Raw genomic sequence first — 27857 nt, 5'->3', positions numbered from 1 at the left:
GTCAATACTGACCTTGATGGACCAATGGTCTGATTCAGTATAAGGCAGATTCAGGTATTCTCCCCCAACCTGGAAGTTCTCTCCTTAGGCCTCGTTCTGATTGCAGAATTTTTGAGTTCAGGTATTCATCATCAACCTTCTTTAGATGGTCTGTGAATGCTCACGTTATGAAGCTGGAGCAAGTTTGTCTATGGAGATGTTGATTGCAGCAGGGTTGGGCCTCTTATTCCCAAACTCTGGGCAACATTGCACCTTGATTTATAAGGAGAACTGGTGTCAATTGCCAAGATTGGGCGTATGTGCTTCAGTGGGGTAATGGGCCTTCTCATCATGCACAGTGGTGATATTTGCAAATGTGACATCTCACATAAGTAAAGAATTGTAGAGGTTGCCTGAGCACACAAATGACCAAGAGGAGGACAGAAGATCCAGATGATCAACAATGGCTTTTCCCCCAAATAATCTTTTCATTTCCTCTCAGTTCCTGGGGTCAAGGAGATTAGAAACCCTGGAAGTATGCTGGCACAGCTCTTATTTCCTCTACTTTTCCCCACAAAGGAGAGTGTACTGGGGTGTAGAGAGATTTGCATTACTGATGCTTTCTTGCCTTCATATACTTGATGTCTGTCATAAAGATTTTCATGCTACCAAAGCTACGTGCCCATATGGTCCGCTGGGTATAAGATGTTATCTGATCTATCCTTTCATAACTTGCATTCAGTGATTTTTACAATGCTGTCTTATCAAGTGTGTGTGTGTGCATGCGTGTGCCCACATACACACGCATCCATATATATTTGGTCCTTCTTGCCAGAGGTGGAATTACATCTAGATGAAAGAGCTCTTCAATTGGAATATTTCCCTCCCATTTCTTAGCTTGATTTTGAAAGCTTGATTCTCACAAGCTTTTAAACTGTGATTAAACAGGGTGAAGAGGCCTCTTTACCTGTGGTAGTGGTATCATCTGAGAAGTACTGATCTCAAAAAAGGTGATATAAAGGAGTTGCTTCAATTTAGCTTTTGTTTCCCCTTTGACAATGAGCAATCAATTTGGTTTGTGCTTTGTATATAGGAAGTGGAGAGGGAACAGCCCTGATTTTCACTGAGCAGAAATTGGGCCATGGTTGCAATTTAGTCAAACTGCAAAGAAAGAGCATTCAAATGCAAAACAGAACACGTGAACATGTCTTATACTGAGTCAGACAATTCGGCCATCAAACTGCACACTCATTGGCAGTAACTTTCCATGATCTCAGGTGGAAAACAGATTTTCCTATATTTGTCACCAAAAATCCTTTAATGGGAGAGGCCAAGAATCGAGCCATCTCCTTCAGCATGCAAATAAGTTACTCTGCCATGGAAGCATGGTCGGTCCTCAGTTTGCTAGTTGTTCTGGATCCAAGCGAACTTGAGCCTTCATTCTTTAACATTAATATTTTGCTAATATTCAGCACTGCAGAGAAACATCTGAAGACTGTGGAAGGACTCAGGATACACTCAGAGGGCCAAACTACAAGTGATAAATGACACCTGAACGGCAAGTGTATTCCTCCCTGTTCACTTACCCTCCACTTGCTCTCCACTCAATTCACTTGCCGTTCAAGTGTCATTCATCACTTGTAGCTTGGCCCTCATTCCCTCCAGCATATCATTGATGAAAATAAGGATACACATATGTACTTAAACATATACCTATCAAGGATAGAACTCCCCATTATCTGCTGTAGAAGGCGACTGGCACTGTCTTCTGAAGAAGCTAGTACTAAGTAACCAGGATTTCATTTTTTCAAAAAAAATCTTAAGACTATTTTGTAGTCATATTCAGCACTGCTTACTAGCTGGGAGGAAGTGCACTAATCTTTTGCGTGCATGCATGGTAGTGTCATGATTTAGGATGGTTAAAGATGAACAAATTATGGTAGTTGCATATGAAATGGCTAGGGTAACACTCCAACCCAATATTACAATTAAACATTAGAAAAGGACATAGTTCAAGTTCAAGTTTATTGTTACAATCTGCGACCAGTACATATTAAAAAAGGACATAGAAGATTTGCCTAAGCACATTCATAAACATTTGCATTATAGCAAAAACACAACCACAAATAAAGCTATTATACTTTTGCTTACCTGTCAGCTGTTTCTACATACAGCCACTAGCAGTACCCTCCTTTTTTTCCTTTAATCTTTATTTACTTTATTTAACCGGAACTTTGACTTACTTTATTCTTCAAGTTTTCAGCAAAGTTTATTTTTTTAATAGTTCTTATTTCACCTGTATTGCAGATATAATAAATTTGAATAAATATAACACTATGCCAGAGGCATGGCTAGAGTGAAGGAGGGGGGCATGGCTGACCGATGGAGCAGAGAATTGAGGAAGGGATAAAAGGGAAGTCCACCCACAGGGTGGGGTGGGTTATATAGGAGTGATGGAGTAGAGTAGGAGTAGGAGTGGTGGGAAGCGAGAGATTTTGAGGATACGAAGAGGAAGGCTGGTGAAGAAGGAGAAGTAGAGAAGGGCGAGTGGCGGCTGGGTCAGGTTGCGCAGGCCAGCGAGGGGACTGAGAGGGTGTCAGGGTGATGTATACCGCCCCTCCTTCCACAGAGCAGGGTCCTGCAGTATCCCTGACACCCCCCTGAGGTCAGAGCCTGGCATTTCAGTGTCTCACACCATAGTGTCCAAGGCAAAACCTGACACTTCTCACCAAAGAAACTCTCAAAGACCACCCCTACCCATGAATTCATGAAATATAACATGAAAATCATGAATTTAAAGCAAAACCATAAAAGCAATGGGACGACATCACTATACTCCCATTTGATGCATCCACAAATTCTCCTAGGCTCCAGACATAAAGTAATAAATACTCTTAAGTGCAAACAATAAAAGGCAAGATTTTCCGTAGTTTAAAAACTGACATAAATTTCCTTTAATTGCACTTAGACTTTCAATTATCAAAATCTTTCATTTGTAAGCTGCTGAGTAACTGAGCTGCATGCCTCCTCGTTCTCCAGCATGTCGTGGAATCGTAATGCTGTCTCAAACATCACAGCCATCTTTGTAAAATATGATGTTAAGGAAGGCTGAGTTCATTGTACTATTCATATGTAAATGCCTCTCTTTCATTGGTCTCTGGGGAGAGGGGAAGCCAGACAGTATTCCCAAGCACAGCATGTATTAATTGTTAGGCAATAAAGTGCACACGTACGAAAGTAAGAACGTTCAAGAAAGATTAAACAGCGAAAGTCAGGACATCATTAAGGGAGGCAGAAAGGCCTACTAAAAAGTTGTATATTTAAAATATATGCTGCACTGGGAACAGCCTGAATTGAATGTCTTATAAAGAAGTGCAGAGGCCAAGCAGCCCAATCCATAAAGCAATTAATGGATCACTAGGGCCAAATCATACATTAATGTAGGCTGTGAAAAAGTCACCACAAGGTGACAGAACAAAATTCTATTCTGCATTACCACTTTGATCATTGGGTTAGATCCAGCCAGGGCTCATTTTGAGGGGGAACGTGCAGGAACGCAGTTCCGGCAGTTCCCCAAAGAGGTCACATGTTCCCCAAAGAGGTCACATTTTGGGCCCGTTTCAGCCTGGATTGGGGCCGAAATTGTTCAGATTGGGCCTCTGACGGGTGGCGGATCACTCTCCCACTCAGCAGCGGCCTGATCCTGACCATTTGGGGGCCCTTTTCGGCCATTTTCAGCCCCTTTTTGCCATTTTGGGCCCAATTTTGGCCCTGAATGGCCAGGATTGGGTCCAAAACAGCCAGGATAGGTGATGTCAGGGGGTGTGGCATATGCAAATCAGTTATGCTAATGACACTTCTGATGATGGCAAGGGGTGTGGCATATGCTAATGGTTATGCTAATGGATTATGCTAATGAGTCCCTCCAGCTCTTTTTCTACAAAATGACCCCTGGATCCAGCCAGTTTTCCCACTGGTGAAAAAGGGAGATGGGGGTCTCCTTTGGCCATCAAAATAGCTATGCTGGGAATTGTGGGTCTTGCATAGACAAAAGCCTATTGTGACATGCATTGTAATAAAGAGGGGAATTGGGCAAGATGTATTGAAAAAGCTAGCTGGATCAAACCCTCTGAATGCAGCACATTTAACATTTTATTGTTTCTGAACAAAGTCTATTCTTCTGTTCCCCGTACAGAATGTGCTCCCCATGGGAAAGCAATGTATCAAAATCAACTCATGGTGGTTTTGCCGTACCTAAAAACAGCATACGTGAACCATCCTCTAGTGGTGGTGTTTTCTACAGGAACAAATCTATCTATTTTTCCATCTATCGGCATCCATCTGTCTACCTACTTTATTCCCCCCTTCCTCAAACTACTTCAACACAGTGTGCATAGTTTTTTTTCTACTTCTCCATTTTATCTTCGCAACAACCTTGTGAGGTAGGTTAATCTGAGACAGAGTGATGGCCCAAGGTCATCCAGTGAGCTTTACCACATGACCCAGATCTACTTTTACCTGCCTTTACAGCTGAGGCAAGAGAGTGCAGATGCGGTAAATTGGAGTGAGTATAGAAGATCATAGAAAACCCCACCAAAGTTATACTAAGAAAGAAATGGAGGCTAGTTTAGAGGTTCTTCCTGTCCTTTCTCAGGAAAAAATCATGTATCCTTAATTGTGCAAAATAATGTGTACGTGCAATCCTCTTCAGGCATAGAAGTGAACAAACTGTGCAGCTGCTTGGCCCCTGCAAACTGGAACCAGTCTGGACTCGGGTAGGAGCCTGGCCTAGGCCTTTCCAACTTGCAGGTATGACATAGAGTTCTCCTGGAATCTCCAGACCACATAGATCAGTAACAGCTGCTTTGGAGGGTAGACTATAGGGCATTATATCCTGCTAAGGTCCCTCCCCAAACCCTATCCTCTCCAGGCTCCACTTCTTAATCTCCAGGAATTTCCCAACCAGGTGTTGGCAACTCTAACTTGGCCTTCTGCCCCTTCCTGGCCCCAGAGTGGGATCTGCTCCTTGTTGCATTCCATTCTCCAGCTACAACCTCTGGATTGTGTTTCAGAGTCCCTGGTAAAGCAAGGCTTGACCCCAGCCTGGCCTAAGACTGAATCCTTATAATTAGGCAATGGCAGCATCTTGACTGATGTTGGGATCATTGCATGCGTTCTGTAAGATGTCAGAGCCAGAATGCAAACCCTGTGGTCCCCCAAAAAGCTTCCACAAAGGTAGCCCTCGAGTAGGAAATTATTCTCCCCAGCTGCTCTGCAATTAACTCTCAGCAGTTTGCTCAGATTCTGTCTGCATCCCAGTCACAGTTGTTCGGGAGGAATGAATTGCCCACTTCAAGCATAAATTCCCCACTGTGCCGCTCTTTGTTCATTTCATGCTGCCTCCCTGCTCTGTTGAAGCTGCTAAATGAGTCGATATTACCTTAATATGAGCTTTAAGAGTGTTATTTAATGCTATTACATTCCACACATTTTTTAATGCGCCACATGAAATAAAAGCGAATACCAGCACGCTGCATGTCCACATTGCATGCCGTGGATAATTGCCACAATAACTTAATTGCCGCTTTCCTTTTATGGAGTTGCAGCCTGTGCCAATTACTGGTCTGGCAAAATCTCTCGGCCAGTTTCTTTACTGCCCAGGCCAATCTTGGGGAGTCTAACCCCAAGACTGAAGCCACTTCCTGCCATGCAGGTGGCTGACCATAAGTTAATGCAGACGGCATAATGTGAGTATTGAAAAACTGGTAGGTGTCTTCCAGGAACAGGATTTCAGGAGGCTTTTGGGGCAGCCATGGGAGGTGAAAAAGTTGTGCTTCACAGGTGAAAATTCTTGCACCTGGAGAAACTCTGTATCGTTCTTTTAGCCTCTGGGCTATACAGCTCCAGACTGTTAAATGTCAATATTGGGATGGGTCTGAGTTCTGAAAATACTGTAAACTTTTGGTTTATATTAATGGCTCACATAGAAGGTTCAAAACCTTAGGGTTGCCAGCTCCTGGGTGGGATATTCCTGGGCATTTGGGGGCCAAGCCTGGAGAGGGCAGGGGAGGGAGAACCTCAGCAGGTTATAATGCTATAGAGCCCATCCTCCAAAGCAGCCATCTTCTCCAGGGGAACTGATCTCTGTCATCTGGACATCATTTGTAATTCTGGGAGAACTCTAGCCACCACCTGGAGGTTATAAATACTGTTTGGAATATATCTTTTTCACGCTTACACTTTTTTTCATTGATATTGCCCTCTGCTTTTTTGCTTGCTATTGTTTTACCACCTGGAGGTTGGCAAGCCTCCCGGGTGACTGACAAGGTGAGTGCTGTGATTCAGGTAGTATAAAGAGCTGCATCTGTAAGATGATCATATTGCATGGTTGGCCAGGTTTTACCTCTGTGGGTACCTCTCCCTCCACTCCACACCCCTGTGCTCATTTGGACTATTAGCTTGTCCAGGTTCCAGTCTTTCTGCCTTGCTTTTGTTCTAGCTAAGGAAGGAATTCATAGCAGGGATTGACAGTTATAAAAAACCCAAGGGAATATTTTGTCTCCTTGTTGCCCGAAGCTGCTTTTTCTGAGCTTATTGAGAACCTACGGTCCAGGCCGTTTTCTCCTTTGTGGGTGTTAGCTGCCTTCTAAAAGGAATGTTCAGAAAAGCATTTCCTCTCTATCCCCATTAATATAATTGAAAGAAATCTCTCTCTTTAAAAATGTAAATGTATCCATTTCTTTCCTAGCTCTGTCTGCAAGACTGAGAGCAGCAGAGAAGCAAAGTGTTTCAAAACTGGAAAACAATGGTAGATGGCGCATTAGCAAGTCAAAAGGAACCAACTGGGTGCATTACCTGGTGGACAGAGGTTGTGAAATCAGTCCTGTCTTTTGGGGGGGGGGCTTTGTTTTGGAGGCTGTGGACACTGGAAAGAATTCAGTTATCACTTTATGGTCTTCCGTAGGTATACTTGCTTTGATTGGGTATGTTCATTAAAAACACATTCAACCTCTGCAGTCTTGGGGTGGGGGTGTGGAGCAGCAGTACAGCTGGCTGTCAGCAAGGAATCTGTGGTGGCACTTCTTGAGACAGCTAACTGGCCGAGGTTATGGTTTGATACCTTAATTTTGAGTTTATACTGTGCGCAGAAACTCTTAGACTCAATATTACTGCATTCTGTTGGGAGATATCTAAGATGCTTAAAGCTTTAATATTATGCACGCCTGTTTGGAAGTTAGTCCTATTTAAATGGATAGGATTTACTTCTGAGTAAAGTACGATTCAACTTTAAGGTTATGGTCTTCTTCACATTTCATAGACAGTTGTTTCATGGAAACCAGTAAATTCTGCTGAAATCAGTGGGAAGCAAGCAGGCACAGAAAAGCTGCTCAGTTCTAAAGACTGCATTCCTGCTAACTAAGACTGAAAGCTACAAGCTAAGGGGTGCTATGTATGTGGGCGTTTCCTATTTAGCTGTCAATGGCTCAGAAAGGGAGAAACCACAAACAAGAAGCTCATACATACACAGAAACGTCAGCTGCGTGTTAATTACAGAGCTTTGTAGCGCTGAAGGACCAAAACCAGAAATTGTAGGGCTCGAGATCTGGCAGACAAGCCTTGCTGTATCCTGGCAGGAGCAAAGGGGTCAGATAAAGATATGTTTTCTGTGATCCTTATCCAAATTGTTTTGCAGTAGTTAACTGGAGGAAATGTAAATCAAGTGGAAGATAACACAACAATTTGCATAATATGCAAACAATGAGCAAGCAATTTGCATGGAATATAAATTAGGCTGCCTGGATTTAGGAAATGTGCATATGACAACTCTATACATCTACCCTGTGCCACAACAGTGTGTGCCATAGGTAGCCACCACAAAGGCCTAAATGCAGGGCTGGTGTCAGCACATGGCAAGGTGGGGCAGCTGCCAGAGCCTGTGGCTTCTGGTGGGGCCCACTGATGCTGACTCTGTACTCATGTGTCTCCTCTGATGCCTGCGCTCACAGCCTTCCACTGCCTGCTTGTGAGTGCTTTGTCTTCTCTCCGCTGCCTATGCTGCCAAGAGCTGCTGAAGAAGGACATGTGGGTGATGCACAAAGCATTGCCATTCCTGGTGGCCACAGCAATGGTATTCCTAGTTGTGCCTATCACCCAGCATCATCGGGGAAAGCAAGTGCAGACAGTATGGGCAACTATGACTGCAAGTAGGAGAACTTGTGAGTGGGCAAGGGAAGAATGCACAGGCAGACGGGGGCATGAAAGAGCAAGAGCCCAGTACTGTGCATAAGGGGACCCCTGAGCAGCACTCAGGAGGGGGGAGTTATTTCTCCATTTTCGCTGTTCCTTGTGCGTGCTTTGCAGTGCTGTTTCGGTGTGGGAAAATGGCTTGAGGGGAAGGCAGGAGCCTGTCCTCCCCTAACAGCAGTGTTCTGAGTACATTTGGGAGGAGCTCCTTTATTTTTAAAGACCCATTTCCCACAATGACTTTGTGTCTGCAGAATGCTTGAGTTGGGTCCATGGAACGAATGTAAGGAAGAGGACCTGCTCTTGTCAATCTGAACCTGACTGACAGGTTCGTTGTGTTGGTAATCAGCGTTTCAGAATCTCCTCCAATACTTTCAGAAGCTCTTAGTGAATAAACACTGAAAATGAAACCTACAGTATTTGTTTATAAATACTTGATGTTGCTTAATGAATATGATATGCAGAATCTCAGAAATGAATGGAACAGTGAGCTAGATCTATGGTTGTCAGATTCCTTAACCTCTCAGCAGGAGGGGGGATATAGCACTTGTGATCTTCTCAGGCTTACACAGTTCTGGAAGTGATGCCATTGTGCCTGGAGGTGGGTGTGCTCTCACTCTTCACTGGGGCCAATTTTAGCCAATTTAGGCCCCTGTGAAGGGAGAGAGCAAGCCCATCACCGGGCACAATGATATCACTTCCAGAAGTGGTATCATTGCCCCTGCAGTGCACTGGCCCAGGAGGCTTCTTGGCTCCCAGGCCTATTCTCTGGGGCCTTTCTCCCTCACTGGCTAGGTGAGTGGCAGCAGGGGGCAGAGGCTGGAAGCAGGGAATCCCCTGCCCCCACCGGGGGATTGGCAGCCCTAGCTAGATGGTCCAATTCTGCCAAAGCAATGGAACATGGCTTGAAGTCTTTATATCAATTGCTTCTATAGATCTTAAGCTGCAACTTATTCAGCAAAAAATTATGTTTAGGATATAGGGGTCACCACAGAGGATTAAGCAGGGTGTCCAGTTGTAGACACTGTAACTTACAGGATGTGTCTCTTAAGTATATGCTTAGGACATATTCGATCCTTTGGGGAGGAACTCATTACTCATATTAATTTAGTATTAGAATAGTCATTTATTTGGGAGGATGTTTATATACTTTTAAACTATATGCCTGTCTCATGGCACCTCACCAATGGTCAATGGAAATGGACACAAGTTTACAAGTTTACAAAGTTTACAAAGTTTACATTAGCAAGAATCCAATACAGAGTTGAAGAAATGCTGAAACAGAACATAAGCAATTCTAGGGCTGGCATATAGAAGCACATATTTAAAGCAACAGGTAGTACATAAGGCAACATAGTGGTGAAGTCTATGATCCCTAACTCATTAGTGGAGCATCTGAGACCTCTCCCTACAATACAAAAGCCTTTTTGAATAATTTGGTTTTGCATCGTTTGCGGAAAGCTAGGAGAGTGGGGGGGGGGGGCTCTCCTGACCTCCTCAGGCAGGCTGTTCCACAGGGTAGGGGCCACCACAGAGAAAGCCCATGTACAGGCTGCTGTTGATTTCGCCCATGTGCAGGGTGGTGCCTGCAGGAGACCCTGTTCAGATGAGCGAAGTTGCCATGGAGGAACATAAGGAGGGAGGCAGTCCTGTAAGCAGGGCTCATTTCAAGGGGGAACGCACCGGAACACAGTTCCAGCAGTTCCCCAAAGAGGCCACATGTCAGGTGGCCCAGCCTACCTGACTCTTGGCCCTTTTGGGCCTGTTTCAGCCTGGATTGGGGCCGAAACGGCCCAGATCGGGCCTCTGACGGGTGGTGGATCACTCTCCCACTCAGCAGCAGCCTGATCCTGACCATTTGGTGCCCCTTTTTGGCCATTTTTCAGCCCCTTTTTGCCATTTTGGGCCCAATTTCAGCCCTGAATGGCCAGGATTGGGTCCAAAACAGCCAGGATAGGTGAGGTCAGGGGGTGTGGCATATACAATCAGTTATGCCAATGACACACTTCTGGTGATGTCAGGGGGCGTGGCATATGCTAATGAGTTATGCTAATGAGTTCCTCCAGCTCTTTTTCTATGAAATGACCCCTGCCTGTAGGTATGCCAGACCAAGGCCCTGAAGAGCTTGTTGAAAAGCCACTAATCAGAAGTTTACAACTCAATACAAATACTATTAAAGCTGTGAGATTCTCCAAAGAGAGGTGGATTGTGATACCAATAATAAATTGGTATGTACAGCAAAAAAAATGGATATTATCTGTACAGCACAAAATACTTCTCTTAAACTAGTGACAGAAGTATACATCTGAGTTTCTACTTTCCCCTCCAACATGCTTCTTATATCATTAAAGACACATTATTAAAACTGGACTTCTATTGTAGTAAAATTTAGAGCTACCCAATAGCTACTGATTATTCACTTTCCTGGATTATAAACATTGCAGATGTTTCCAGGCAAACTAGAGGGTTTCCCCCTCACTAATTCAACCTTTCATTCCTCCCCCCTTGTGCACAGGATTTGCCATTCTCCAGGCAATCATGGAAGCAGCCGTGCAAAATAACTGGCAAGTGACAGCTCGATCTGTGGGAAGTATAAAGGATGTTCAAGAATTTAAGGCAATCATTGAGGAAATGGACAAACGGCAGGAGAAAAGATACTTGATTGACTGTGAAGTAGAAAGAATAAACACCATTTTGGAACAGGTACGTGGCACTTGGTCTTGCTTTCTGCGGTAGATGTATCAGCTGCGTTCAAACATCACAATAAGCCACACTCTAGCTAGTTGGAACATTTGAATTCAGATTGCGCCTGATAAGGATTTCAAACTTGGGTTTCTCACTTTTTTAAAAAATGACTAATAATGCTACCAATTTTCATAGTCCCACCAGTTTGTCTTAGCCTTGGGTTCTCCCTTGTGAAAAACGAGCCGGTGGATCATTATTTTCATGCTATTTTCCGTTTCCTTGTGTCAATTTTTTTCCTATCACATTTGTTCACATTCTAATGCTATTTTGGCATCTGTTCGGCTTCTGTGGTTTAAAAATGGCATAAAAGAAACAAATAGGAAATAGATTTAACGCATATGGATGGAACAGAGAAGTTCACAATGACAATGTGGGGAAATGGAACATATTGAAAATGGCTGGCTGTGGTATCAATTTATTCCATTGTACATCTGCACCTGTTAATATATTTAAATACGTAGCAAGTCCACTCAAGTCATAGCAGACTTATGATGACCTCTGGTGGGGTTTTCATGGCAAGAGACTAATAGAGGTGGTTTGCCATTATCTGCCTCTTGCAACCCTGAGGTCTCCCATCCAATCACTAACCAAGGCCAATCCTGCTTAACTTCTGATGAGCTCAGGCTCACCTGGACTATCCAGGTCAGATATAAATGTAAGCCTGTGTAAAATAGTCAATTTTGCACATATACAAATTAAAGAACCATGCGAAGTGCCCATTTGATCCAGTTTTGAAATTCGTCCTGCAGCAGCAATAAGATCCTTGGCTAAAGTCCTACTACTTTTGAAATAGCTCTATATTTATATCTGAGAGTTAAATTAAAGTAACATTTGGAAGCTAGTAAGAGTCCAGTAGCACCTTTAAGACTAACCAACTTTATTGTAGCATAAGCTTTCGAGAACCATAGCTCTCTTTGTCAGATGCATTTGGAAGCTGTTTGCTAGGAAATCTCACTGAGTTCAGTGGGCTTACTTTCCTGGGAAATATGTTTAGGATTGCAGTGTTAGCATATTCTTCTGAGAAACTTTTCCACTATTGACTGACGGCAGCCTAGCCTTCTGCCATAAACAAATTGGAAGAAGTGATACACATGTGAATTGGTTCCGACAGCATTCAGTTCCAATCAAGGCTTGAGTTGCATCTTCTGAAGCTAGTGGAATCCTTGGGTCACATCCTGCTGCCGTTGAGGCTAGCAGGAACATCGCAAGAGAGCTATACTGTAGATGAATTTCTTTAAGAAAAGCCAATAGCTTATCATAAATGTCCCTGGAATATCATGGGTTTAATTCATACTGGAGAATCTGTAAATAATCACAGTTGTTTTTTATGCTGATGGTACCCCCCTGTTGGCATCATAAAAGAATTTCTGCTGAATATTGCTGGGAGCTAGTTCACATACACAGCCTTGAAAGTCCAGGAAATGTGGGTCAGTCTGTGCTGATTCAGAGGGAAACCTCTCGTAAGATTTTTTTTGTTTAATACATAGGGTGACTAATTTCTTAAAAGGGTAGTAGAGCTCAAATATCCCTACATGCTACTGTTTCCCTTGCAACTTGTCTCCTAATCTGATAGTAGTGAAGGCTGGGATTGCCTTTCCCCGATCATTATGTGATCTGTACATGTTCAAAAGCATTGTCTTTATTATAAATTGACATGCCTCTCTTATATTCCTGGAACTCAGCACAGGTTTTGAGTCTGAGTTCTGGTCACCTCTGGTCCAGATTAATCCTTGAATGTGTGTCAAGAGGTGAAGATGCCTCATTCTCTCTTAAAAACAAAACAGGGCAAAGAACAAGCTATATGATGCCATTGCATCAATGGCAAAATTAACATTTTATACACAAAATAGGCCAATCTGAGAATTCCCGGAAAAATGGAAAATGTTTTTGGATTATGTAGCTGGAAATTTAAGAATAATTAAGAACACCTACTATTAAATATGGTGATAGACAGAAAAATATTTAAACAGAAGGAAGAAACTAGGAATCTATATGGGCAAGTTCTGTATAGGTTCATGACAATTTGATTTAATTGATAGTAGTGTATGCATTACATTTCTTTCTTATAGGATTCAGATGCCGTGCTTAGATTCATATCTGATCCAGATGATTATTGATGACTAAAGTAGTAGATCACTGTAGAGATATGATTTGGTTGATCATATGATATAGTTGTGCTTGTTGTATATATATTTGACTTTACTTTCGGAAATAAATAAAATTAACAGAAGAAACAAAACAAGTCTGAATATTTGTTGCACAGCCAGTCATTGTGTTCCCCTTTCGGAGCATGGTATAAATGAATGCAGATTTGAATCACTGTGGCACAACTATCTAAAAATGCACAACAGCTTGTATAATTAAACCAACATCATTTTTTTTTGTTCTGTATCCATGAATCAAATCACAGGCCTGATGTCTGTTAGGGACAATATCCATAATAGTAGCTCTGTGTTCCGTGTACATTTGATTTTTTCTTTATACTTATGTGGAGTGATTCTCCTGTTACATTCAAAGCATGTACAGCTGGACACGTGATTGCACTCCTCTTTGGTTTCATTTTTAAAGGGAATACGCATTGGCTCTTTCTTAAGCAAGTACATGCAGGATGTATGTATATTCACTGTAACAGACTAGGGCTACTGAGTATGTGGTTTTCAGGCAGAGAGCAGAAATGATTGCTACTTGTGACTTAGTCCTAAGTGAGGGTTGCAAGATAAACCCAAGTTTCTGTCCCAACTTAGAACCCACCTGTGGACAGACGGTGGCCTCCTGAGAATTCTCTGGTTCTAAGTAATGATGTCCCTTGTCATAGATGGAAGTCAGGATTGATATATCCCTTGGGTTTACCATTGAGGAAATTACTTTTTCTCCTTTTCTTCTTCCTTTGCCAGCTTTTGTTTCATTCTTTCCAGCTTTAGTCATTATCTCCACATAAAGTAATTTTAAAAATTCTTAGGGAAATTTAAACACTTCTTAGATCTCTGCAGTAGGGATACTCAAGGGGGAAAGGAGGTATTCTCCTTATAGGCAACTGCACTTCACTGATAATGCAGCACCATGGGAGAGGATAACTTTGGATTTGCATATTTCAGATGGGTTTTCCACTGAGCTTAGAAGAAAATATACACCCAAAGGGGGAGGAGGATATCAATGAAACATACAAAGTTATTGCTCTGTACTGAGTCTGGAGGATTTAGATTAATGGTTCCCAAACTTCCGCTAGCTGAGGCAACCCCCCCCCCCCCATTTAAGCATTGCATCCTTACATCACAAAAGTTTTACTTTTAATATAAGGCTAGGATTTAGCTGTCTCTTCCCCCTCCATTTTAATACATGAGTTCAGCACAGAACAGGGATTCATACAGAGAGACCGTGGGGGAGGGGGGTCAGCTTTCTTAGCAAAGAATAATTCTGTTGCGTCTTTGGCTGACTTGTTTAAGCACACCTGATGCAGCAACACAGAAAAAGGCTGACTGGAGTAGTTCTGTATAAGTCCAGAGCAGTAAAGCATGCAGAGACCCAGCAGACAGCCCCCCTCTGTGGATCCTTCTGTTCACTGGAGCATATGAACATTGAATGAATTGAGAGTGTAATGTTAATTTAGGACCCTTATTCTAATAATGTACTAATGTTAATTAACAGCAAGCTAACTGATGTCTTGTAACACAGTTGTGTACTCCAGAACGTAATATGGGAACTGGAGGTTTTAGAAAGGTAAGAGTCCTGTATTAGTAAGCAAGATGAGTGTTAATATGTGCTATGTTGGTAGAGAATCGGACTCCATCATGAGCAGGGAAAAGGGAGGTTGCTTGTGGGGACCTGCTCTGCCGTCCATGACCTTATCCTCTGCTGTCCATGACTGGTCATCTGGCATTGAGATGATCTAGGTGGTGGGGTCAGCCAAGCAGGCTGGATAGGAGACTTCTCAGAGCTGCTCAGAGGAGGCATAACTGGTCAATTTACTGTGGGCCCCTGTTAAGAAAGAGGTTGTGAGCATGAGCTAAGATTTCTAGGCAACGTGCAGCTGGAGAGTGTTCTGTCAGGCCATTGATCTGTGTTAGCTGCTCGGACTGGCAGTGGTTGTCTAGAGTCTCAGGGAGAGAAAGGCCTTTCTCAGTATCTGCTTACATGAGATATTTTAGGGCTAAAGTAGTCATTACATTTCTTTTAAGGTTGGGTGTAGGTCCTCCAGACACAACTCTCTCCCCATAACCACATAGCAGCTGCAGGGAATGTCAGCGTAAAGGTAAAGGAGAGCTCAGTTGGGCTCAGAAGGCCGCCATGGGAGAACTCTTGTCTGCCCACCAGTCATACCATTTTTTTGCACTAACACAATCACTGAGGGGGAGAGATGCTTACCTATTTTTGCTGCTCTGTATGGAGCATTCTGTGCACACGGAGCAACAAAAACAGGGAAATAACTCCCCTCCGTGCCATTTCAGTGAGGAAAACTGACAGAGGGAGGTAGGAGCCCCTCCTCCTGAGGTGCCATTTAGTGATTCTGCACACGTTGGATAATGCACTTCCAATCCTCTTTACAGATCATTTGGAATGGATGTTTTTGTGTGCGGAACAAAAAATCCACCTCAAACGATTGATAAAGTGCATTGAAAGTGCATTATCCAACGTGTGTGGAATCAGCCATTCTGAGCCCAATCTGACATTCTGTGCTACCACCGTGCCACTGCTGTGGGAAGAAAAAGTTGGGTCAGGGGGACCTGGGCCCATTCTTTTTTAAAAATGTAACTTTTAGTGTGGTCCTTAGTTGGAGATGACAGTAATTGAACCTGGGGTGGTAAAAGGGATTATGCCACTTCAGATTCCATATTTTGAATGCGTCTCTAAATAAAAGACTCCCTGGATGTACCAAAGTAACACGACAGGGCATGGTCTTGCCTACATGTACTTTTTTTTTATTTACAGAGGTTTTTCTTTTTTTACATGAAGGAGCATTCACAAATGCAACCTGAAATGGAACAGTCTACTATACTGGGCTTTTTTTCAGCTGGAACGCAGTGGAACAGAGTTCCAGCACCTCTTCAAAATGGTCACATGGCCGGAGATCAGGGGGCAGGGCCACCGGCCATGTGACCATTTTCGCCGAGGGTGATTTAAACATTAAAAAACTCCCCCTTTGTTCCAGCTGACCCAAAGTGATGTCATTGTGCGGTCCTGAGTTCCACCACTGAGTTCCACCCCCTCTTTTCCCAGAAAAAAAGCCCTGCTACTATACCTTCTCAGGAATCTACAATCTCAGTCTGCTGCATGGGTTTCCAGGCCTGCATCCGTGGGAAAAGTCAAGGTTGTTGACTTGTGATGAGCCTTTACGCAATTTAAAATCTGGTCTATATTAAAATGAGTTGCTGACCTGTATCACTCCCTAAGCTCATAAGCAAATTTTGGCCAAACAAGCAAACTTTATCCTCATTATTTTGGTCAGTTGCATCTTGTTACCAAAAACTTTCCTTAGTAGGTATGTGTGTGAGAGAGTGCTGCCTTCAAGTCAATGATTTTTTTTTTCCCCCACAAGGAGAAGGTAATCTTGTCTTGGAACTCTTAGAATTTTGTTGCGTACTTGAACAGTCAATAATTCTGTTTCAGAAAGACGGCTTTGCTTTTGCCAAGGTAACATGTCTTATTTCGAGCCAGAGTGCTTTTGTGTCTGTTTAAACTCCAATCCCCAAAAGGGGAAATAAGGGGGAAGAAGTGCATTCAAGATCAAAATAGCGAAACATTACAAAGGGCTTGCTTATTCCCCAGAGCCTTTGCTTCTTATCAAAAGGAGGTTGAGGGTTTTTTTTAATGCAGTCATAATGATTAGACCAAGAGATAACTTTGAGATTAAGTGAAAGCATTCGGTGAGCAAAACATTAATTTGTACTGCTGTGAGGAATATGATGTCCCAACACAGTGGTCAGATTGCCCCAAGGCCTTCAAAATGGCTTTTAAAGTCTTATTCCATCTATTGCATTTTTTAATCCTGCCTTTCCACTGAGGATTTGCATCAGGAAGGCAGTGGTGTTTAGATGTGAAAGATGAGTGTTAGATTTTAAAAAATTGGAAAGATATACACGCTGAGATTCAGAAGATTTTAAAGATTTTAAAATTTTAAAAAGTAATTTGGCCATGAAACCCCGGACTATGTCGTTGGGAATGATACCAGATAACATTGACAGAACACTATATGAACTATTTCAGCATTTGCTGACGGCAGCAAGAGTGGTAATGGCATGTAAATGGAAAGAAGGAGAACGCCCCAACAGGGAAATTTTGGAAGGACAAAATGTCAGAATATATGGTGATTGCAAAATTGAGGAATTACATAAATAGAAGGCCAATTAAAGAATCTAAAGAGAAATGGGGGAAATATTTCACTTATAATGGATAAAATGTATAAGACATCTTCCACCCTGTAAATTTGAAAACTATTGCATATTGATATATGTTATAATTTGATTGTAAGATAATTAGTTATATTAAGATAATTGGTAGAATAGACAGTATAATATTGAAATCAAAAAGAGTCCAGTAGCACCTTTAAGACTAACCAATTTTATAGTAGCATAAGCTTTCGAGAATCAAGTTCTCTTCGTCAGATGCATGATACAGAAACTTTCTGTACTATGCATCTGACGAAGAGAACTTGATTCTCGAAAGCTTATGCTACTATAAAATTGGTTAGTCTTAAAGGTGCTACTGTACTCTTTGTGATTTTGCTACTACAGACTAACACGGCTAACTCCTCTGGAGTATAATATTGAAATATTGGCAAAAAGTCAACATTGTTATTGTTAAGTAAAGTTAAAGGTAATGATAAATATAGGGGAAATAAAGATTTTTTCCCCATTTTTTAAGATAAGGAGTAGAAATAGGTCCGAATCTTCAATAGTACTTTATCTTAATACTCTTAAAAGCTATGACAATCAGTTACATTAAGTAATAAGCATTGTTATTGTTAATAATTGCTTTTTATTATTATTCCTAAAATAATAAGTAGAAATAGGTTTGACTTTTATATATTTGGGAAAATATATACTAAATAGGCTTAATTATTATTCTAATCACTATTCTAATATCTATAACGGTTATGATTTTTGTACCCTGTATTTTAACAAACCTTGTAGCACACAGTTTTATATTTGCTTTGCTTGTCCCCTTTCTCTTCCCTTCTTTTCTGTATTCCCTGTTTGTTTTAATAAAATAAAATAAAAAAGATTAGGACTACAGAGACTTGGATTCAAATCCCTTTCATTTTGCCTATCTTCCCAGCTCTGTTTTGGGACCCTGCTAGAGCACCCTGGTGCAAACTCTGATCTCATTCTGCTGAGATGTGTAACACCAGCTACCCTGAATGCCGGACTGTTCCCTCCCTAGCCCTGATACTTAGTATCATTCTTGCCTTTCTTCAGGTTTGCATGTTTCTCAGCAAGGCTTGCTCATGATGCAGGCTGTATACAGATGTTTACTTGAGTCTCTAAAAATGAAAAATGCAGATTCAAAATATAGAGAATGGACTCCCTCCCCTAAAAGAAAAAAAGCAAACAGGAGGGATACTGTCTTGTTATGAAGTTGACAGATGTAGCCCTGTCTATCAGGGCAGCAGGTGGTTCCGTCTGGTGGTTTAACAGCACTGGAGTTTTCCACTGAGTTTGGAAGCTTGGGAAGTATTAGGGCCTGGAGAGCAGGTCAGCTCTCCCTAGGCAAGGAGCTGCTCTGAGGGGATGTTGGACCAGTAAGTGATTCTGCTGAAGGGCCTATCTAGGCCTGTTTGCCCTTCCATTCCTCCTCTCTATCTGTCTAATTTTTGTCTTACAATTTGTTTGTCTTACATTTTTTGTCTTACAATTTTTTTGACTTTGCCTGCCTCCAATGACCTCTGAATATATATGGCCCTTTAATAGTTGCCAGTTCCAGGTTGAGAAATTCCTAGAGACGTGAGGGTGGAACCTGGAGAGGATGGGTTTGAGGAAGTGAGGGACCTCAGCAGGTGTAATGCCATAGAGTCCACCCTCCAAAGCAGCCATTTTCTCCTGGGCAACCCATTTCTGTTGTCTGGTGATCAGATGTAATTCCAGGAGATCTCCAGGCCCCACCTGGAGGCTGGCAACCTATGCCCCTCCCATCCTTCATTCTATCTTCTCAGCAATCCTGAGAGGCACTTTGGGCTTAGAGTGTGTGACTGGCCCCAAGCCATCCAGTGAGCTTCATGGCTGTGGATTTGAACCTAGGTCTCCCTAGTCTTAATCTAACACTCTTCTTTGACAACCAAGGAGCAGCAAAGCAGTCACAAGTTGGGAGAAGACACCCAGGGGAGGGAGGGGGAAGGGGGTGTTCTGTAGCCATGGGCACTCCAATCTCATCCCTGCAAACCCTGATAGGCAGCTCTGACGGCCAAACACAGACCTCCTGTGTTGCTGAATGGGACCTGAGTGGAGGCGGCTCATCGCCGCCTCCCCGTGCCCGCCAGGCCCAGCAGCCGCCATCACCACCCACCTTCCCACATAGCTGGGAATAGCAGCGCAGCCCACTTTGGCCTCCACGATCCATGGATCGGGAACGGGAGATGCTCAGTGTGGATCGTTAATTCGGGATCATCACTGGCGCCGATCCACAATCAGCTGGATCGTTAATTTTTTTTGGATCGTGCCCATACACATGCTGACTTGATCCAATCCTCAGGTGTGGTGAGATCTGTAGTGGGGTCAATTCTAGGGCTGGTCTAGGAAAAGCCGTAAAAGGTACCAAAAACTTACCTAATGCAATTCCGGCATTCCAGGGCATGTTTTCAGTAGCGCAGCCTAAATCAGGAATAACTTGGATAAACCAGAAAAGACAGCTTCCCAGCATAAGAGACTGAAGCACCTTCCCCTGTAAAGGCAGTTAGAGACTTAACGCGGTGTGAGATTACCCTGCTGTAAATGGGTCTCTCCTGTGGAGGTAAACATAACCCTCTAGAATGCCACACTGTCATCTTGGCTTGATAACTTTCTGTGAGTGGAGGAGGTGTCTCTAAAATATGCTTTGAATTGCTGGGAGAGTGAGAAAGAGAGTAGGAGGGCAATTTGATTCAAAAACTAATCTTTCCCCCATTTACTTCTGCCAGCTCAGGGCCCACCTTGCTGTCTGTAACTGTTCCAGCAACCTATTTCTGTGGCATTTGTACCCAGCCTAGGTTTTTAAAAATCCTTGCCTTAATATAGCTTTACCACCTGGCTAGTTTAACACTATCTGGATTTTTAAAAAATGTTAGCCACCTGGACTTTTTTTTTTGTTTTCATTTCATTTAGAACACTCAATAGCCGGGCTTTCTGAGCAGTCTTGAAGGAAATGGCCTCATAAAATCACAATAAAACATTAACCAGAATTATGCTTTTAGTGAACGTGGTTGATTGTTTTCCCCTGTGGGTTATCATGATGATTTTTTTGTTTTATTAGTGTGCATTTAAAGTGCTGCTCCTTGTTTTGCTGCTTCAATAGTTATAGCCTTTTTCCTAGTTTTGCTTCATTATATAAACTGTTGCTGGCTGTTTATGGGATTATGTCACGTCTATTTTTAATAATGTTTTACTGTATTGGACACCACCCTGTGGAGAGGCCATATACAAACATTTTCAATAAATCAAATTTACTAAGACAGTTGAGGCACACGTAAAAGCATACCCATGGTCTAAATATCCATAAAGGAGATGGCAAGTGAATGTCTCTCTGGCACAAAGTTCCCCAGTAGAGTGCCACCACCAAGAAGTCTCTAGACATTTATTTAAATCCTACTTTTTAGTCAAGGTTGACTCCCTAAAGTGGCCTGTGGGATTCTTTAAAAAGTAAAATTCAGTGCAAATATTTCTTGAGGAGAGGATTCAAAACTGAGCTGGGCCCAGGCAGGATGGAAGGGTACCTGACTGCTCCAGTCTTCCCTCTGATGCCCCTATATGTTATATATAATATAAAAAAAACTACTAGTGTAGTCCTAACCAGAGTTACCCTATTCTATGTCCATTGAAATCAACAGGTGTAACTCTGCTTAAGATTACACTGTGTATCAACCTGCAGTGCTTTAGAAACTGGGGAGTAACTTCTAGTAGACCTCCTTAGATGAACTCACCGTTGCTGTCTGAGAGTAGTAGCCAAGTATTCCAAATTTACCTCTGTTTAAATGAATTACCACATGAAAATGGATTGGTTTGATCCTCTGAGCGATGGCAACCGCTAAGACGAGCACCTCTGTTTTTGCCGAAGACCTCAAAAGGCCGCACTGTATGAGGGAGCTGCAGTCGTAACCTTGGTGTCTTTGTTCATCTCCAAATAAAGGATCATGCACTTTGTTATCTGTGCAGGCATTACCTTAATTTCTGCATCTGTCTCTCAACTTAAGCATTGGGTTGGAAACTTCACTCCCAACCAGTCACTCCTTAATTAGTTTCCAAGGCAACCCCTTCAGAAAGAGGACTCAGTTAAAATCAAATTGAGGGAAAGGGGAAACAGTAACCGTTCAAGAATAGATTTGCGCAAAGAGAGGTTTTGCCCGCACTTCCAAAGACATTTCTGGGACAGGGAAGGAAAAAACTCCTCTTTCCTTTACCCCATTGGTTCTTGTGCTACTTATATTTTTTGTGTCTCATATTTGTCTCTCTCCTGCCATCCCGCCATGATCCACATGGAAGCTTATATAGTGTTATCTCAGTGTATTCTAATAGCAGCCATGTGAGATAGTTTAGGATGGAAAACCATAAGTTTCCATAAGTAATTAGCTTCTCCAGCTGGTTACAAACCCTATTCCAGTCCTTTGAAACACAGAAATTAAGTAGGGATGACTTTAATGCTGATGTGAAAGGCTTTATCCTGATACATTTTCATCCAGTATGCTGAATTTAAAAGGAAAAAGAAGAGTGATTTTTTTTTTGCAGCTTTAATTCATGAACTTTCCTCCAGTGGGTCCATCAAGATCAGACTTCAGGGTGAAAATTCAGGACCCCAACCACAAGGAGAACCTGAAATGCACATTGTAGTTAGAGATGGGTAAGCTCTACCCAGCTAGCCTTCATCTTTATCCATCTATTTTCTTCCCTGTATCCTGGGAATTGTAGTTCTCAGAACACCTGGCATCAATGGTGAAGTGATGGGCCCTAAAATCATTAACTCTGTAGTTTAAAATTATCGACTTGCAGCACTGCTTCCTTCCATTATACCTGAGAACTTGTGCATTGAAGTAGTGGAGCATTTCTCTGCCAACTAACGTCAGTGCTTAGATTTGTCTGAGGATTTCTCAGTAAAACCAAGAATAAACTATCCCCCCAGAGACTGAAGTTTTTTACTCCCTAGCATTTTAGATCCTTCTGCAAGGTATTCCCAGGTGATAGGGCAAATTGTCACAAACTTTTCTAGGTAACACAAAAGGTTAGAATACAGCTTATTCCTTCCTTTTATTTTCTTTCCACTTTATAGCCGGACTGGCTATCCCAAATGAACATGAATTCATATAACTGAAAAAAATTGCAGCTTTCTTTCTAACTGATTGACAAATAAATCGTTACGTAGGTTCCAGAAACCTAATTAAAGGATTCCATGTTCGGGCTGTTAGCAGAGTCTATTGTTTGGCATAAGAAGCATGATTATAGGTGGTTGTGAGCTGGTTCTGCTGGCTGGTGTATGTGCAGGAGAGAAAATAATAAATCATACACCTGCTTTATATTTAGAAAAGAAATAAGAGTTCTTTATTGTAGGAACTCCATACTCTGATAGGAAAGGAGGAGAGACAGATCCTAACTACCTATCTAGTCTAAGGATGGACATGGATGGCAGGACAAGGCCTTCATCCATGCTGCCAAGACGGAGGGAGGAGAAGGAGAGAGATGTTGCCTGGGACAATGCCAGGAAAAGAAGATGTGAGAGGGAGGAAGTCAGGAGGAAGAAATCCTGAGGATAGCAATCTACATATCAAAGGACAGACAGAGCAGTAAACAGAGTGCCCTGACCTGTCTATCTTTCTAACTCTTTGATTTGTCCCCCTCTGAATCCTGAAAAAAGGGACAGTGCTGAATCCTCCTCTTCCAACACTGATCAATAGAGAATATCCCCATTTCAATTTTCTCTCACAAGAAATGAGCCCATGAGCCTTTGAGGGGCACCATTTTCTGTTTTCATGTGCCAAATCTTTCCTATAAAACCACATGCCTTTAAAAATGTTATTTGTATATCAGCTGCATATAAATTGTGTATCAGTGCCCTGAAAGTATGATCAACAAAATTAAGGCAAATCAAAACCAAAAACAATGAAAACATATGGAATGAAAAAAGCAGCAAAAGGGCCCTGGCATCTTGTTCTGGCGAGTAGTGCTTTGCTTTTGAAGAGAAGCAAACCCTTGAGAGATTACATTCTTCAGTTAAGTCAGAACAACATTTCTGAGAAAATATCTGCAAAATAGTGCAACTGCCAACAAATCTAATTTCTGATTGAAATTTCCAGACTTACCTGTTTTATACAGTTTTCCATATTAGGCTTCACAGCGTAGGATTCCATAGTGCAGTAGCGCTAGACCTAACCTAGGGAAATAGCTGACCACAGAAGATAACTCCATAGCATTCTTAGTATAATAGTTTCTGCCGGCTTCTTTCACAGCATGTGCAGCATGTTCTCTTCCAATTCAGTTTCATCAACATTAAGATCAAAAACCTAAAAAGGTCCATTAAAATCAATATATGGAGGATTGACTAAATAAATGATATTTGAGGCTCTGAGATCATCGGTAACAGTGCACCAGTGTGCAATGCAGAAAAAAGGTTTGTGGCATCAGTTCCCTCCTGTGCAGATAATATTTGTATGCCACATAGGCACCCACACTGTTGGGAAGATATGGGGTAAAGGAAACTGGTGGAAGACGGCTGCGGAGCTCCCCACTTTTAATTTTAATTTCAGCAGCTTTCCTTTTGTACCTCTTTCAGTGAAATGAGGAGCCATGAACAAAGGTTCAGGTGATCTTGCATAAGAGCAGGCTGCTGTTGAGTTAAATTTAAAGACAGTTTCAGATTTCTCATCCCTGCTTTTTCAACAGATCTTGATTTAATTTCTCCCTTATATGGATCAAGCCAAGGAAACTCTATTTTTACAGCATTTTCTGTTCCCTTGCAATGGAAATTGGTGCAATTTTTGTCCAATTGGGGTCACTTATGTATAAACAGAGTAAGAGAAACAAACACATTGGGGCCAACAACAAAAATCAGTAAAATGAAAATATTCACAATTACAAGATTCAAAAAGCAAGATCCAGGTCCATATTCGTACATCTCTAGTTAATATTGAAAAGGAGGTAGAGCTGCTAGCTGGGGCTTCCATGGATGAAACAGGAAGGGGGAGTTCGGTGGGATGTCGCCATGGAGAACTATGATGGGAGTAGCTCAGCAGGATAAGTGGGGTCCAGCAGAATCCCATTGCTGAAGATAGCCTTGTTGTTCAGAGATCTATAGCAAAGCAGAATAATTCTCTGGTATTCTTTCAATACGCTGAAAAGAACAAATTGCAGTACCTTTTTAGTTATGCTTTCACTTTCAGTGGGAAGCTCTGGGGAGAAAAAACTACAAAGAGGAGGTACAATATTTTTGCATTCATAAGTCCTTTGAAAGGGTGCACTTTAGAAACAAGAAAAGATGGCTTCAGTTGAGGGTTTTCTTCATTTGCCTTGAAGGCAACTCTGTGTCATATAAGTGTCTTTCGAAAGATCTTCCCATGGCATTGGGATTGAACAAGAATGACACTTCTAGGTTATAGCCAAATAATCACTGAAAGTAGCCCTGATGGGACTGCTGAGTTCAGGAGCGCTTTATATGAAAGCAGGGATCTCTGCCTCCTTGGATTTGAGTTCAGATTCTGTAAACGTTGTTGTCCTGGTAACAGTGTATTTTTCAAAAAGTGTTATTGTCCGAATGATCTCCTGGCATTAGTGTCTACACGTGTGCATTGTATGCATATACATACCATATCCAGGCATCATTAAATACTGCGTTATTACTGCACCATAGTCATCACTCACAACAGGATTATCCCATTTGCAAGTGATTGCTATAATGCAACAATATTATAATATCCCATGACGTGCAGATGCAGCCATGGTCACACTCGCTAACTCACTAGGTCAGCTCCCATTTCATCATTAGATCTGTACTTGGTAAAGTCTTTGTACTAGAGATATATGGTTGGTCCCCATCTGCTTTGAATATTTATTCCAGGGAAAAGGGTTCCAAGCCTGCCTTGGGCATTCCACAGACCCCAGCCAGTCTAGTACCCCATTCAAATGGGATTGATCTACAGGTCATGTAGGGCAAAAGGATTCAACACCTAACTCTTGTCTTTAAGACTGGTGGTTTAGACTCCTCAAGCAAACAAGCTGAATTCTCATCTTCTCAAACATACAAGGTGCTTCCTTGCTACTTTGCCATCTCCCAGTCCAAAAGAGATAGGGTTGCTTGGAGGTGTGCCAGTGGTCTGATTTAATTTTAAGGCGTTCATAAAAAGCTATTTCTAAAACTAAAAAGAGTTGGGGAACAAAAGATCTTCCCTGGGATATCATTATACAATTTTGAATCTATAGCAGAAATTAACAGTGAGTTCTGGACAGATCTCAGTACACCATTCGACTTATACCAGGACAGGCAGTCCCTTAGGCATGTGGGTCCCACATTGTGATGTGTACTTTATAGGTAGCAAACAGCACCTTGAACTGAACTCAGAAGCAAATCAGTAGAAAGTGCAACTGCTTTATTATTGGAGTACTATGATCCAACTTACTTAATCCAGTAAGTAGGCAAGCAGTTGCATTCTACACCTAGTGGAATTTATGTGTAGTTTTTGGAGGCAGACCCATATATAGCAACAATAATGCAGCTGTGAGGTCATAGTAGCATGAACCAGTGTGACTATATTGGCTACATCTGTAAGGGAAGACAGCCTCTTCACTAGGCACAACTGGGAGTAGAAGCCTCCAAGCTAAGGCTCTGCCCCCATAAATTCCTAATCACTTTAAACTAAGGAGGTGGAGATAAGGCATTTAGCAGACCTGTGCTGCCGTTAGGAGGCGGTTTGGAAGCACACTTTTGTTGTAACAATAACTCTATTGCATGGAGCTCTCCTTGGTCCTGAAAAGGTCAATTTCTCCCTCTTCATGCTACTTTTGTTCCCTGGGATCTAGTATCTGTTTCCTGATACCAGCAGACTGATTAGATTATCCCTGCTCCATCTGATTCTCTTCAAGCCTTTTTTTGTCATCCTATTTTTTGTCATCAGCTAAGCTAATAAAAGGCAGTCTTGTGCTAATTCTATTTCTACAAGTACAAAGACTTAGACAACTAGTATGAGATGTACAGAACATGAACTATAGTCCAGCTGGTAGAGACTGACCAGTCTCCACAAGGGACTATCTAACCCATGGTGTTTGCTGGGTTGCTTGATATTTGCAGAGAAATGCCCTCCATTCTAGAATTCACCCCAATAATTCAACCCTCTGCTCATGAGCGGGGAATACAAGCTCTTAGCTGGCAACAGGGAAAAACTACAAGGAGGTGAGTCATCAATCTCACAAGCATAGAGCACTCCAGAGTTTAGTTACGCAAATGGCTCTGACAGTAGTAATAATAAAAGGTTTAACATCTCACACCTTGCCGGAATGTCAAATCTAAAGGTACAGAAACTGAGAAAGCCAAAAAGCTAGATAACAATTTCTTCTTCTTGGGGCAAGAACATCAGGACTGACCCCAAAGAGGGGTCAGATTCCCAAGGGGAGATTATAAATTCTCCAGACCTGAGGAAGAAGCTCTCTTCTCCTTGTTCATTTTCTCTGGATGGGCACAAGCCATGTAGGACTACACCTTTACCTACAGACTCCATCTTTATCCCCAGTTAAGGGAACATGGGAAGAAGTTGCTGCTCTGAGAACTAAAGTATAGATAGTCTTTTAAATGATGCAGCATCAAGATTTACTTGTCTGTTCTAATTCAACATCATTTAGGATAAATATAGAGCTTAGGACTTAAAGGATTGCTTGTTTTCACCTTTTTTTATATCTTTGCTCACCCTGATGTTTGAACAGAGCCAGTTTGCTGGTGTGGTTAAGAGCAGTGGGACTCTAATCTGGAGAACTGGGTTTGATTCCCCAGTCCTCCACTTGAAGCCAGCTGAGTGACCTTGGGTGAGTCACAGCTCCCTGAAGCTCTCTCAGCCCCTCCCACCTCACAAGGTGTTTGTTGTGGGGATAATAATATATTTTGTAAACCACTCTGAGTGTGTACTAAGTTGCCCTGAAGGGCAGTACATAAATCAAATGTTGCTGTTGTTGTTGTTATAGGTACTTTTATTTTTACTTTTGTTTATTAAACTTTCCTATATTTTGAATGCTCAGAGCCTGATCTGTGTAGACACCCCAAGCCTATTTGGTTCCACCTTCCAAAGAGCTGTAAAGGGGAGGGTCAGCAGTTCAGCTCACCATCCCTTCAGCATGAGAGCTCAAAAGTGTGAAAGTTCAATAGATCCTCTCTATGCTAGGTAATATGAGCAAAGCCGAAGACACAGCAATTGGGCGGGACCTCTAAAAAGTGATGTGGAGACAGAGTGCTATATGTACACATCCCAACAGTTGCTACCCAGCGAGAAACTGGAACACTCTGGTAGTAAAGGAAAGGGGTGCTGTCACTGTGCAGAAACATGGATTGGCCATGCAGCTTTTATAAGCTCATGGGGTTCAAGGGAATGAGGTTTTTAGGTCCATTTCTTCACATGTGGTAGAAGCGGTGAGATGCTTTGAAGTGGCCAAGATACATGTCATTCAGGACAGCGAGAAAATCCTTTTGGTTTAGCACCAGTTTTAGAGTTTCTTTAGGAACAAACCGGAGGGAATGGATTT

General features: G+C 42.2%; 1 protein-coding gene across 2 annotated transcripts in view; it reads left to right on the top strand.

Moving 5' to 3' along the window:
* GRIA3 (glutamate ionotropic receptor AMPA type subunit 3) overlaps positions 1–27857 on the top strand; it is a 256338-nt gene that overhangs the window by 117683 nt on the left and 110798 nt on the right. For both annotated transcript variants that reach the window (XM_054995939.1, XM_054995938.1), the window contains exon 4: positions 10739–10926. In XM_054995939.1, coding sequence (XP_054851914.1) covers positions 10739–10926 — 188 coding nt within the window. The remainder of the gene's footprint in view (positions 1–10738; positions 10927–27857) is intronic.

The sequence above is a fragment of the Eublepharis macularius genome, chromosome 13, assembly GCF_028583425.1.
Source record: "Eublepharis macularius isolate TG4126 chromosome 13, MPM_Emac_v1.0, whole genome shotgun sequence".
Classification (NCBI taxonomy): domain Eukaryota; kingdom Metazoa; phylum Chordata; class Lepidosauria; order Squamata; family Eublepharidae; genus Eublepharis; species Eublepharis macularius.
This window is presented reverse-complemented; position numbering and strand designations above follow the sequence as displayed.